The sequence below is a fragment of the Rhamphochromis sp. 'chilingali' genome (assembly GCF_963969265.1).
Source record: "Rhamphochromis sp. 'chilingali' genome assembly, chromosome: 14".
Classification (NCBI taxonomy): domain Eukaryota; kingdom Metazoa; phylum Chordata; class Actinopteri; order Cichliformes; family Cichlidae; genus Rhamphochromis; species Rhamphochromis sp. 'chilingali'.
The window spans coordinates 35123750-35137598 of NC_137941.1; the positions used below are offsets into that span (position 1 = coordinate 35123750).

Sequence of the window (13849 nt, forward strand, 5' to 3'; positions counted from 1 at the left end):
GTCTACAAACCTCTTTGAAAATATCAGACAAATAATAATACACAGACCACTGGGAAAAAATAAAAACCTGTGATCAAAAAGAGCAAACTTAAACACAAATGGACCTCAAATCAAAACTGAAGCAGATGTCGGCCCTTTTGCCCATTTTTAGAATATAAGCTAACATTTTTTAAAATTTTGATCAAAAGGTTGAGTGACACAGAAACTCCACAACACCGATTCATCCTGAATGTTAAGGATGAACGTACATGTGTTTTCTTCTCCAGGTTCTGTGAGTCAGGGCATTCGATTTTAAATAAAATAACACATCTAGCTGCAAACTGCAACACAGGGCGTAACTGCTCAGCTGCACAAATTCACCTCAGCAGCTTGATCTGACTATGTTATGAAGCAGTCTCACCTCCACCTCCACCCCAACACCAACAACATGATCTGATCATCCGGGACATAATAATGTCCCAGATGTATCCAATGGATAAAGTTCATGTTCATATTGCTCAGATTCAACTATTTCACTTAGTCCCACTTTAAAAAAAAACAACAAAGCACAAATGTTATTACTGTGACAGGAGTATGAAGGAATCCAGTGGCTAACTCATGTCTTTCAAACACTTCTTCCATTGCTACAGTGGTTAAACCCGACATAGTCAAGTAGGACCTGAATGATTATCTTATACACATGCAGCTAGAGCTAAGTGGGGAAGTAGCTCACCTTTTATGGTGAGCTTACTGTGGTGTATAAACCCTCAAAGTAATGCATTACTGTAATCATATTGCATTTGTCTACAATGTAAAAATTTATAACAAATACTAAATTCAGGAATCACATTATAGTTACTAATAAAAAAAAAGTGCTGCTGCTGCTTTTGTGTTCATCTGGAGTTGCATAGATAGTTAATAAACACTTAAAGCCACAGAATAAAGTATAGTACAAATATGTGTGTGGATGGGTGAATGATGCCTGTAGCAAACTTTTCTCTCCAAGTGTCAGTCCATTTGCTACTTTCCAACCTAGAGCAGGCTTAGGTGTAATTACATTTCCTCTTGTCACCATAACGTTTTCCGAGCGTTCTGACTTAGGTGGAAGCTTTATGGTATTACTAAGATCTAAGGTACTAAAAAGAAAAAGATTTGTGAGCATTTGAAAAGTTTAGTGTTACACTGTTAACTGCAAGTGCCCAGGTACTATTACAAAGTAAAGGTAATGTAATGATTCACAAATTACTTTCTACATCAGTAAATCACATGGGTGTTTAAATGCAAATTTAAAACATATGAGTAATATTTCATACTTTTATTTGAGTAGTGATACGAACACTGGACCTGTTTAATCAATGTTACTGAACTATGAGCATTTTTTTGAATAAAAGAGGCTTTTCTTATTTTCTGCTAGGTGAGCTGAAACCAATTACTTCTTCCACATAAAAGCCAGATTAATCTTTATACACTCATAAAATGCATCACCGCAACTTCTCTGCCTTCAACACGTCAGTGAAGAATGTCTGAGCACTCAAAGCGCTTTATACAACTAATTCATTCATCCAATCACACATTCTTCTAAGCTCTTAAGTGCTCTATCTAACATTCATACACCATTCACACTCTACACCATACACCAACCCCATGTTGGGAGAGCAACATGGGGTTGGTATCTTGCCCAAGGATACTTGACATGCAGACTGGAGCAGACTGGGATCGAACCACTGACCGTGGCTGACCTGCTCTACCACCTGAACTACAGCCACCCCACACATACAGTTTGTATGTCCTCTATCTCATTTCTTGCCTTCAGCAAACAAACGTTGGAGTAAAAGGTTTCATTGAAACAACGTTTTGCACCACCCAGCTTCTTTAATTCAATTCGGTTTTATTTTATTCATGTAGTGCCAAATCACAACAACAATTGCCTCAAGGCGCTTCAGAGTCTCTTTCACATAATAGCTGGTTAGCTTTGACTGGGGCCATTTCACAGTTCTGTGGAATAGAAAACTGAAGTAAGTCACTCACCTGTAGTGATTGAATTCATTGCCGGGCATGTCTTGTGTCCTTAGCTTGGCCACCAGTATTTTTAGGATACACAGGAAGAACAACAAGTTCACCTGGAAAACAAAGCAGGCAGAGCTTCAGCTTCAGGCGCTGCTCCCTGGGATGAATGATGCTTTCACACAATTATTAGAAACTGCTGCCTTGCTACAGTGTAAACACTCTTTATTGGATCTCTGCTTTGTTGTTTTTGATGTGACTGTTTCCTGTTGCGCTCATTTCTGGAACCATTAAATCACTGGCCCAATAGTTAATTATATCATAACCCACAGTTTTAATAATGTCTTAAAGTGAAACTGTGTCTATGCTTATCATAAAAGATTAAGTATTTACAGCCATACAGAAATTTTAATACTAAAGATCCACCACAACTTTCTGTGAATGGCTGTCAAGTGATTGCCGGAGAACACCAACATTCTCCTTATACAAGGAAGAACCTGACTTGTCTGGCCATTCCATTTTCATGGAATTATAGTGAAACCTGAAGTTTGTGACCAACACATTTCACAGATACAACTTGTACTGTGAAGGCGAATGTTCTCCATTTCTGGTTTGTGTTGCACTCTTTGCACTTCCAATACCATTTGGTCAGTAGATTGTAGGTCCTTGTATTATGGTCACCAGAAGTTTGCATGAACTTCTGGTTTCCTTAGCAACCTGCTAGTGTCCAGAACAATCACAAGGAAGCTTTCAGAGCATGCAATCATTTTTTTACAGAAAGATCAACATAAGGAAGAACTGACTATAATGAAGAGTAGAACAGGAAGTCTGAGAATCCACCAGATCCATTCACTCCTTCTCATCTCCCAGCAACTTAAGAGAGGAAACATAAACAAACACGATGTCAGTGACAGTAACTGATCACAGTAATTGGTCAGGATTTCAAGCTACTGAATTAAATATATGGCCAAAAATATCTAGACACAAAATATTTACAGTTGATCCCACCAACCTATATGTGGTAGTTTAACATTCCCAAACCCAATCCAATCAATCCCTAACTGTGGAGAATAACATTGAGTATCCTGCTTTTAAAGGGATATATAATAATAATAATAATAATAATAATAATAATAATAATGGTGATAATAATAATAATAATAATAATAACAATAACAACAACAATAATAATAATAATAATAATAATAACAATAATAATAATAATGATGATGATGATGATGATGATGGTGATAATAATAATAACAATAACAACAACAACAACACCACCACCAACAACAACAACAACAACAACAACAATAATCTGACAGATGAGACTCAGGGACAGTCGTTTTTTCAGTCTCTTGATGTCAGCAGCTCCAGTGTTGCTCTCCCAGGACTGTACACTATGCAGACCATAAATTAGTCATAGATATTGTCCATAATTTTACAAACACTGAAGGTTCTCAGCTTTTCTACTCGTCCCCTTTTTGTATAAAGCTTCTGATCTTCCAATTTAGTCTGTTGCTGATACAGATGCATCCTGTCTCAGACGTACGATGGAGTATGAGGGCCACATTAAGAAAAAAAAAAACAAGATCATTTTGAGAATTAACTCAAAATTTGGAGATTAAAATCAAAAATCTCTTATGAGAAAAAAGTTGAAATACTATTTTGGGAAAAAAATCTAAAAATAAAGATTACAGTTGTTCCTCTGGGTTAGTAAAATTGTACTTTAGAATCAGTTATAGTAACAAGAAGGGAAATTATTCCTGTTTTAGCACTTATATATGTATTTACCCATAAATTGAGCACTCCAGTTTTCAACAATTGGTGAGGGTGTACTCAGAATAGCGCTATCCACCCACAGTAAACTTTGTAGTGGTTTATTTCTAAATGAAATATTCCAAAATGTTATATTGGGCAGAAAATTAAAAGGATGAATTAATGATTTTACTTTATACACAAATTATGACGGTGCATTTTTCTAATAGGACAGTCTGTATCTGTGACATTGTTGCTCAAAGGTCTACCAGTTACATCACGCTTGCTTTAACATTGTTTTTCTTTCAAAACCTAAAGTTTTTCATTTTGCAAGCGGGCAGCTGACCCACAAATGTATGTATTACTGTAGGGTCTACCTTACAATATAAAGCGCCTTGAGGTGACTGTTGTTGTGATTTGGTGCTGTGCAAATAAAATTGAAGTGAAACTGAATTGAAAAGATTATTACCTGGTTATTAATTTGTTATTAAAAATTTAAAAAGCCAGCTTTGTGTTCTGCAGCTCTGTTTCCTGCCTATTACACAGAAACTACCAAAGGTAACTGAGTGGTAACAATTACCACATTATTAGAGTCTTGTTTCTCCTTGTTACCCTACTATTACCTCTTTATTACTGACTTGTAATAGAAAGTGCTACCAAATATTTTTATTGACGTGGTGCTAATATTCCTTCATACAAGAGAGATGGGTCATGTAACAATCTTCATTCTGAATTTCATCACCATCTCACTCAAAGTTGCTAATGACAGCACTTAATATGGCCATAAACTCCTGTATTTTAAATAACAGTTTGATATTTGAAATGAAGAGAAATCCTAGGAATCAGAAGAAAGGGAGGTATTTATTCCCAGCATGTAATCATTTTACATTTATTCCTTTAATGTCCAAAAACATGTGATCATGTGTACTGTTTGTACTATACAGTTTAATATGTGTTGAGCTTACCCTTCATCTTCATGGAGGTACTTAGCAAAACTCCAGCCACTCATGATAATCACTGGAGAACCTGGAAGACGAGAGAAACGTTAGCGTTTACCTTCTGCTATTATCAATAAGAGGACTATATAGATCAGCAAAATACTGACATCCAAATAAACAGAGTGAAACAAAGAAAAATAATAATAAAGAATAGTAACAGTGACTGCTACTGAGCTGTCATACCCCAGCCAAGGATGATGTACCACGACAAGTGTTTCCTCTGAGAGAACAGCGAGGCGCTGACAAGTTTGTACAGGTAGTAGCCCTCAGCCAGCAGCCAGCTGTAGTTGGCCATGATGCAGTAGTTAGACAGCACAGTGGCAAATTTACAACTGACCTTCAGGGGGCAGCAGAGGGCAGAGAGAAGATAAGCAGGTGTCTGGCACAGTGCACACAGTGTAACTCAGCGTTATCATGGTCATCTTGAAGCATTCTCAATCATCCAGGTGAGTAAATCTCCAAAAGTTGTTTCTGTTCATCTGGATGTTTTCAGTGGGAGAAACATTTCGTCATCATCCAGGTGACGTCGTCAGCCTCCTGTGAAAACCTGTGAAAACGCTACGTCCAGATGAACAGAATCAACTTTTGGAGGGTTATCATGGCCACATAAAACTAAACTAAAACTAGATTTTAAAAAGAAAAGATGACAGCTGAAACATTATTCACTGATACATTAGTGTTTCTACAGTATTTTAAACATTAACACATTTGGTAACAACTGATAAATATTGCCAAAAACTCGACTCTCGCCAAAAATGACCCACAAACGAGTTCTGTTGTATTATGAGTTCTGACCTGTGGTAGAAGATGAATATTGCCCATTTTAATCCACCACACACATTATGCTAGGTGGTACGTGGACCCAAAATATAATACAGTGTAACAGTAACTCCCCAAATTACATTATCAGTTAGATCTCCCACAGGTGACGTGAATCAGTTGTATAAAGACATACATGCTAGTTTTAACTGGTGATTCTAAATTGGCATTATATAATCATATAGTGATTATATTATATACAGTGGATTATAGAAGTACAGCTTGCTGACATTTTCACTGCAATACTTGGACTTGTGGTCTATTTATATGTTGCATCTGAATTCTTCCTCCAACACTTATCTACTTGTGCTGGTGTAATCTAATGTTATAGCTGTTGCATCATCTCCTGAGGATTCGTCTCCTCCTTCTTACACTAATCATTGCTGTCAGAGGTTTTTCTTGTGACACAGATGGGCGAGTGTGCAACTGTTCTTCGGAAACATGCCAGAAATATGCGATGCTCAGCTCTAAACACTGTAGGTGAGGAAAAAGCTCAGCGAAAAACTGATCAGTGCAGCTAATCTTAGTGTGATTCATCTTAATATTTTCCTCCAAAAACCTTGGCTGTGACAGGGCCAGACAAAGAGCAATCCTGGAGGCTTGATTTATTGCACTGTGTACCCTGCCCGGGACAGGGTCACCAGGTCCCTACCCTGGAGCTTGGCCCGGCGTAGAGGCTCCAGAGTGAGGGTCTGGTGACTGAGCCTTAATCCGTATGGCCTGACCAGGCTCTGTGTCCATTCTCCTATGGGTCCACTACCACAGGAGTCTATAGGGGTTTGATACTCTTTGGATTGGGTGGCAGTCAGAGGCAGAGGTCCTGGCATTCTGATGCCCAGCTTCCAAAACTGGCCTGTGGCACAGGGAACGTCACCTCTCTGGTGGGGAAGGAGCCTGAGCTGGTGTGTGAGGTCGGGAGATACCGACTATATATAGCTGGGCTCATCTCAGCGCATAATTCTGGCTGTGGAACAAGGTTTCTGGAGAGGGATGGGACTTATTTCCACTGAAGATCCCCTATGTGAAAGGTGGTGGGCTCCTCAGGATTCGCTGCATGCATATTGGGGTTTTCCCTGGTGGACAAGTGGGTAGCTTCCCTGCACCTCAGAGTCAGGGAGTGGGTCCTCATGTTGTTTTTTCCTCTGTGCCAAATGATGGTTCACTGTACCCAGGCTTCTTAGAGTGGCTTTGTTGTGTGAAGGACTCTAATCCACGGACTCCGCTGTTCTGCTGGGGGTCTGCAGGGTCACCAACATGGGAAGTGATAGTGTGATCTGGGGGGAGTGTGACTGAGAGAAACGGCCTATCTGATCTGCGATGACTCACTTATGACTGGGGGGGAGGTCACTGACATTGAATGTCCTTCACTGACATGCTTGAAGGAGATTCAAAGCTCTTCTTTGCATGTTTCTGCCTTTTGCTCCATTCTCTCTAAACATGATCGCACTTCAATAATGTTGAGGTCTGCGCTCCGGGGAGGCTAAACCCTGACTGATATTTTTTCATTGTGTGTTTGTGTTGGCAGTGTGTTTGAGATCATTGTCATGCTAAAATATGAACTTGCTGCCAATCAGACTCTTTCTACAAGGAAACAGATGGTGGATCAAAATCTGACAGTACTATGTTCATAATTCCCTAAATTTTGACAAGATCCCCAACAACCCCAGTCTGAAATGAACCAACCACGGCACAGCGTCCACTATCTTTTACAGATGACTCTTACTGTTGTGCCTCTTTCCTGATCTCTTGGGATTCATCACTCCATAAAACCCACATTTATCTTTAGTAGTTTTCAAAATGTTCATGTTCAAACTCAGCCTCAGATTTCAATTTGCAAAAAAAGGAAAAGAAAAAATAGCATGAAAGTGTGAAAACCTTTTAAAAAGTATATCTTAAAAACTATAAGATATCATTCTAAAATGAAAAACAATCATTATAACAAACTTCTAAAAATCTGAGACTGAAGGTCTTGAAATTGAAAAACACGCAAACATTTAACAAAATTATTCTCTGATTTATAAAAGTCCACGATCTTGTTCCATCTACTTGTATTTTTGTTTTTGCCATACAACGCGTCATATTTGCTCAGTCAGCATGAAAATGAAATAAAAGTGTCATGTTCTTCATTTTGTATCCAAGAATTTCATATTAAATGCTTTTCAGCGATGTACCATTCAGAAATGGTCACTATAGTGGTGCAGAGCTTGAATCCATAATCTATTTACATTAAACACTTTTTATCTATGACACAAACACAGTAGATAAAAACTGGGGAAAAGCCATGATTGGTGGATAACTTGCTCTACTTCCTGAGGCACAGCAGTGATCACAGGATCAACAGTTGATGCTGTGAAGTAGTAAACTCATTTTTCAGTATCACCCACTTGCATTAATTGAAGAACTTGAAGAAAAAAGTGGCACAGCATTATCTGAATGTGTCTGTCCCCACATGTTAAATGTTAATGTCTTGTCTTGTTAAACGTCTCACGTTACCAAGTCACAACATAGCATGTGCCCTCTCTCTCTCTCTTTGTTAAGACAAAAACAGAAAGTACCGTATAGATGTGACAGTGAAAACTGTCTTCATTTGAGAACAGAACTGCATCCCTAATAAAGATGAGTACGGCTCGGAAGATGAAGGAGAGGAAGAGCTGGACATGGATAAAGTTGCGTGTGCAGTGGAGCCTCCTGAGGATTGTGGGACACAGACATGGATCAAATGTTATAATCGTTCATGTTATTTGATAACATGTATATCATAGATAATGTAAATGTGTATATACATGCATATATTTGGTGGTGATAATATATACATGTTAAATTATAAATTATGTATTGAGAATAGATTATTTAACCCTCTAAGGTCATCGTCACTGGTAAACCTTACCATAACAAAAAAGTTACATTTTTGTTTGTAACCTTTTGGGCTCTACTTCTACTCCAATGAAAAGAAAAAAAAACAGTAATTATTGACAATTATTAACTGACACTTATCGAGTATTTACATTTTTCCACAAACGTTCTTTGCTTTTCTGCAACAGATATCAAAAGTTTAGGGTTTGGAGCTCAGACGGTTAATGTGACAACTGAAGTCTTCATGATTTAAGAGTGATTAAACGTGCTAATTTCTTCTTCTTAGTGAAGTCATCAGTTCATAGATCAAATATATTGTAATAAAAATATATTGTGAGGAATTCCCTATGTTGCATTCATTTCTCCAACAACAAAATTTCTTTATTTCTTCATCGTATTTGTGGCATTTCAGATAAAGTGGAGATTCAGATGCAGCACTGTGTTATTTTGCAACGCTGCAAATGTTTGACTCACAGTAATGACGATTTGTAGTTGGACCTTTAATTACATGTTTTATTATTAAAAGAAAATTATTGTTAAGAAAATAATTATATTGAGTTTTACTAAAAGGGCAAAAATCAGTCATCAACACTTGGGCCATATATGCTTACAGTACATAACCATTTGTAAAGTATAGATAACTTAAGGATTATAAATCTACCCTCTGGATCTATAACTGTGATCTGTAATGATTGTGCTAAGCTAAAAGGTTTGTTGAAGCCTGCAGACTCGAATACTGTACTACTCAGCCAACTCTTCCCTCTTTTTCTACAAACGCTTCACAAATCTACCTTTGCCTGAAGCATTTACCAGTGAGTTGCATAAAAGGTGAGATGCATTCATCAGAGTATAAATGTGTGTGAATGTTGGATAAGAAGCACTTAAGCATAGGAAAAGTGCTTGTGTGAATGGGTAAATGAGGCATGTTGTATAAAGCACTTTGCTCTGGGAGAGTAGAAAAGCACTATATAAGAATCAGTCCATATACCAGACATGCTAAAATTGTTTTCATGGTTCAGCTCTTATCATTTAAAGCTTTAACCTCCTAAGACCTGAACTCTTCCACGGCATGCCATTTGATATTTGGGCTGATTGGGACCCGATCAATGTAAAAACAAAGAAACACCAGATTTTTTTTTTTTTACCCAATTTTTGTTCCTAAGAAAAATGAGAGCCACGTATGAGGACATTCGTTTTAAAATTTGATGGAACAATGGTAGTATAATGTCCTCGTAAGTGGATATCAGGCCCTTGTAGAGCAAAATTGAGTATTTTGGTCTAGACAACCCAAAATGTGATGCCCACATATGTGGACGCCAGGTCCTAGGAGGTTGAAGTGGGCACAGGTGGTGTTGAAAGTTAGAAAAAAAAATCAGCCACAGATACAGGTTCTCTTTTTTTTCTATAGACTTTTAGATTTTGGCTGGACAAATGGGATGAGAGCAGAGGAACCTCCAGGATGCTGTGTTCATAGTTTAAATGATGAATTAAGACCAGAGTTAGCTGCTAAGGATCTCCATAAATCACTTGATGCTCTTGTTTTCAAAACTTTTTTCAAAAAAAGTGCTAACAAATCAGTATACTTACATCATTGACAAATAGCATAAGTCATTTTATGAGTTAAAAATACTTACACTGTACTTAAATTACTTACACTGTACTTAAATTTCTTGCAGTGCTATTTGTGTCCTGAAAAATACCTCAAAGTTATACAGCCTGCACCCCAGTACAGCATACTTACAGTGTAAGATGGGGAAGTATTGTTTGTTTTTCCAGAAATTACCATGAAATTATGAAGTAATCAACACGCACTTAAAAATACATAGGATGTTTTAAAATTACTTACAAATTACTTACAATATAAGGTGTTTTTTAAAATTCATGTAAATTCAAATGATATTACATTTAGTTACAGGGTAGTTAGTCATGGGCCTAATAGCTCTTATAATGTAAATGTCTTATAATAAATCAAATAACTACTTTCTAATAACATCTGTAATAATTGTGCCTCACACACAGTTGGTAAAGTAACAGACAGTGTTGTACGCAGATATTGTTGTTTGTTAATTCTCTCATCACTGACCTCAGAAGGGAGAGAATAGCAACAGCTGTGATGAGGAAGACAAGGGAAACACTGTAACCCACAGAGTACATGATTCTCACAAACAGGAAGTACCTCTGGGAGCTGTGCACCTGGGAAAAACATGAATATATCCAGTGAGTTCAGCAGCAGCAGATTTTTGCATGACTATGTATCTATTTATCTCATTGGACGAAAGGCAAGAATATTTTTGGTATCATAACTTTCAACACTGCCACAACACTGCCATGTAAACAGGATTAATTCAAACTGAACTGGCAGCCCTCACCCTGCATCTGCAGGGTTCCTGCACGTTCCTTCTATGTGCGGAGAGTGTGAGAAGAGGCAGAGGAAGACAGAAGACTAAGGCTACGTTCACACGTACACGCAGATTTTTCTATGCGTTTGCACCTTTTGTCCCCTCGTAAACGGCGTTTTCGGTCACTGAAAACGGAAAATCTCCATTTTCAAAAAAACAGAATAACGAGGGGATGGGAAACAAAAGGAAAACACAGCTGGAACTAATCGGACACAACGAGAAAGGGAGGAAGCAAAACTGAACACTTTGAACACAGGACAAGGGATTATCAAAAAAATAGGAAACATGAGACACACACTAAGAAGCGGGCTTGACACAAGGACTGGGAGGAAACAGACATGGGGACATAACCGAGTGGGGAGACAGGTTTTGTTACCGCCCCCCGTTCAGTTAGTTCGATGGGTGACTGAGTGCTACAGCATGAAAGGAAGAAGGAAGAGGCTTACTTCTAGAGGAAGGCTTTCATTAAAGCCATACTCGCATGCTATATCATGTGGAGGGTAGGGATCAGTCCAGCCAAGCTCTGTGCAGTTCCTGAAAACTTGCCCTACAGAAATGGAACACATACATACAATGTGTTTTATTGTTAACACATAAAAAACAATAGCAGAAATTTAGGTTTTTTTTTGTAATATATAGGATAAAGGTTAATCTAGTTCAACCCCCTGGAGACAATGAGTGTGTGAATCTAATTATACCACAATCCAAGAGGTTCACTCCAGCTCACCACGGACATCAAGGTAAGACCTACAGTATCTAACATCCCTGTGTTGTTGTTTCTTTGTTGTCAGGAGTGTTGGTCCAGGATCAACATTGCAACTGAACAATCATGTCTTTGTGATGCCATTACTGTGCAATGTGGGGGAAAATGTACTTGTTTATAGAAAACTCTTTTCTGGTAGAAATAGTAAGCATTTCAAGTGTTTTCTTTATTAATTTATACAATATATTAATATATTTATGATACATATAATAAATATATTGTGAACTTGGTTGTGCTGTTATATTAAACTTATGTTAGTTTGTTCATGTTTGCTTTTAATAACATTAGCTTGTTTCTTGGTTAATGCTAACTGAATGCTCAGACAGCATCACTGGTAAATTGTGATACTGATTCTAGACTTACATTATTATTATGATGTAGAAACTACAGCAACACAGGGATATCAAATCATGTGACTAACATAGCCAAGCTATGAGTTTAAAAATATGCACTACTGTATGGCCCTACTACTAACCAGTGGTGTGTAGAAATCCAGGACATGGCTGAGACACAACATCTCCAACTGCAGCATGGGGCCAACAGTTAACATGGTCCCACCATCCCCTGCATTCTGTCAAAAAAAGAAAATCAAATTTTCAAAGAAAATCAAATTTCACTTTGTTCACAGCTCAGGTGATTGCTAAAGCACAGCGTGGGTGTGGGAGGAGTTTGGTGAGGCCATGGAAACAGACTTTTGGCTTGAGGCAATTCTGGTGCAGGTGGAGTGCTGCTGACTTCAACTAGCTGGATGGTGGAGGGAATACTTTGATGACCTCCTTAATCCCACTGACACATTTTCTGTAGAAGAACTCAAACATCACTGGGGTCAAGGTCACTGAGGTAGTTTGATGGCTGGGCCCCTGGATGAGGTTTTCCCGGAGTTCCTTAACACTCTGGCTGTGGTAGAACTGTCTTGTTGACACACCTCTGCAATGTTGCATGGCGATCTGGGGTGGTGCCTGTGAAATGAGAGACTTGAGTGATAGTTTCTATATTTAAGAAGGGGGACTGAAAGGGTGTGCTCCAACTAGAGGGAGACGGCTCTCCTCGGCCTCCCTGGGAATGTTTGTGCTAGGGTAAAGGAAAAGAAAGTTTGTCCATTAGTCGCACTTCAAATCCAGGAAGAACAATTTGGTTTTCATGCTGGACCAGCTCTTTATTGAACTCACACATTTTCAAGTGTTTATGGGAGTTTGGCCATCCAGTCTACATGAGTTTTGTAAACTTGGGGGTGGCATTCAACAGCATCCCTTGGGGTATACTTAGGTGGTGCTTAAGGACTATGGGGCCCGTTACAAGCTACAACCGTGTACAATTGTGACAAGAGCTTGTCTGAAATGCCAACAATAAGAGGGATTCATTTCTGGTGAGGTGCCCTTTTTAGTGAATTTCTAGGTGAAGCCAAGTGACTGAAGGCTTGCGCGTTGGTGGCCTCATCGTCTCATCTGTCCCTTTTTTTGTAGATGATGTGGTCCTGTTGGTTTCATCAGGTAGTGTGAGCATCGAGCTCACACTGGAGCGATTTGCAGTCTATTGTGAGAGAATGGGAATGAGAATCAGGTCTGAGTTCATAGCGGTCAGCCAGAAAAGGCTGGAGTAGCCACTTCGTGTAAGAGAAGAGTTTCTTCTCCAAGTGGAGGAGTTTAGGTATCTCATTTGATCATGAGTGAGAGATCCTGACAGATGGATTGGATAGTGACCGAAAAACAAGTCGGGGAGATTAATTTTCCTCAAAGTTTTTGCTGGGCTTTCCTCTAGAACAGAAAGAAAAGTGAATAGTTCAGTGTGGCTCATTCAAGACAGGCTCAGAGTAGAGCCACTGCTCCTCCACATCGCAAGGTAGTGATGTGCGGATCGATCCTGAAATATCGATTCCTCCGATACCAATCATTTATGTTCTAGAATCATTTCTCACATTAAAATATCGATATTTTAGTAATTTAGGGTTCATTTGTAGTTTATCATTAACAGGAACACAGTGGAAAGAAACTATAACATTCGGATTTTCTAGATTCAAAGGAACTACTTCCTCTTCCGCCTTTCATAGTCATGTGCGAAATACGGCTGTATAAATGTCTCGCAGCCCCTTGGCGTGCGCACTCACGACAATGGCTGAGCGTAATTGTGCGGATGTATTTTACCTCCACAAACAGCTGAGACGTGGTTTGCAATAAATGTGGCAAAAAAGTGAGGTGTTGTGGCTATACTTGCCAACCTTGAGGCCTCAGAATTAGGGAGACATTCAAAAGGGCTGTTTGGGGGGATAAATATAT

The 13849-nt window shown here is 38.6% G+C and overlaps 1 protein-coding gene across 1 annotated transcript in view; it reads right to left on the reverse strand.

Moving 5' to 3' along the window:
- Nucleotides 1–13849, reverse strand: part of sctr (secretin receptor) — a gene marked incomplete at both ends in the record, with an annotated part of 35482 nt that overhangs the window by 2328 nt on the left and 19305 nt on the right. The window contains 8 exons of the mRNA XM_080902854.1: nucleotides 2008–2099; nucleotides 2787–2856; nucleotides 4710–4770; nucleotides 4926–5079; nucleotides 8117–8249; nucleotides 10498–10607; nucleotides 11260–11360; nucleotides 12052–12147. Of these exons, the coding sequence (XP_080758980.1) occupies nucleotides 2008–2099; nucleotides 2787–2856; nucleotides 4710–4770; nucleotides 4926–5079; nucleotides 8117–8249; nucleotides 10498–10607; nucleotides 11260–11360; nucleotides 12052–12147 (817 nt within the window). The remainder of the gene's footprint in view (nucleotides 1–2007; nucleotides 2100–2786; nucleotides 2857–4709; nucleotides 4771–4925; nucleotides 5080–8116; nucleotides 8250–10497; nucleotides 10608–11259; nucleotides 11361–12051; nucleotides 12148–13849) is intronic.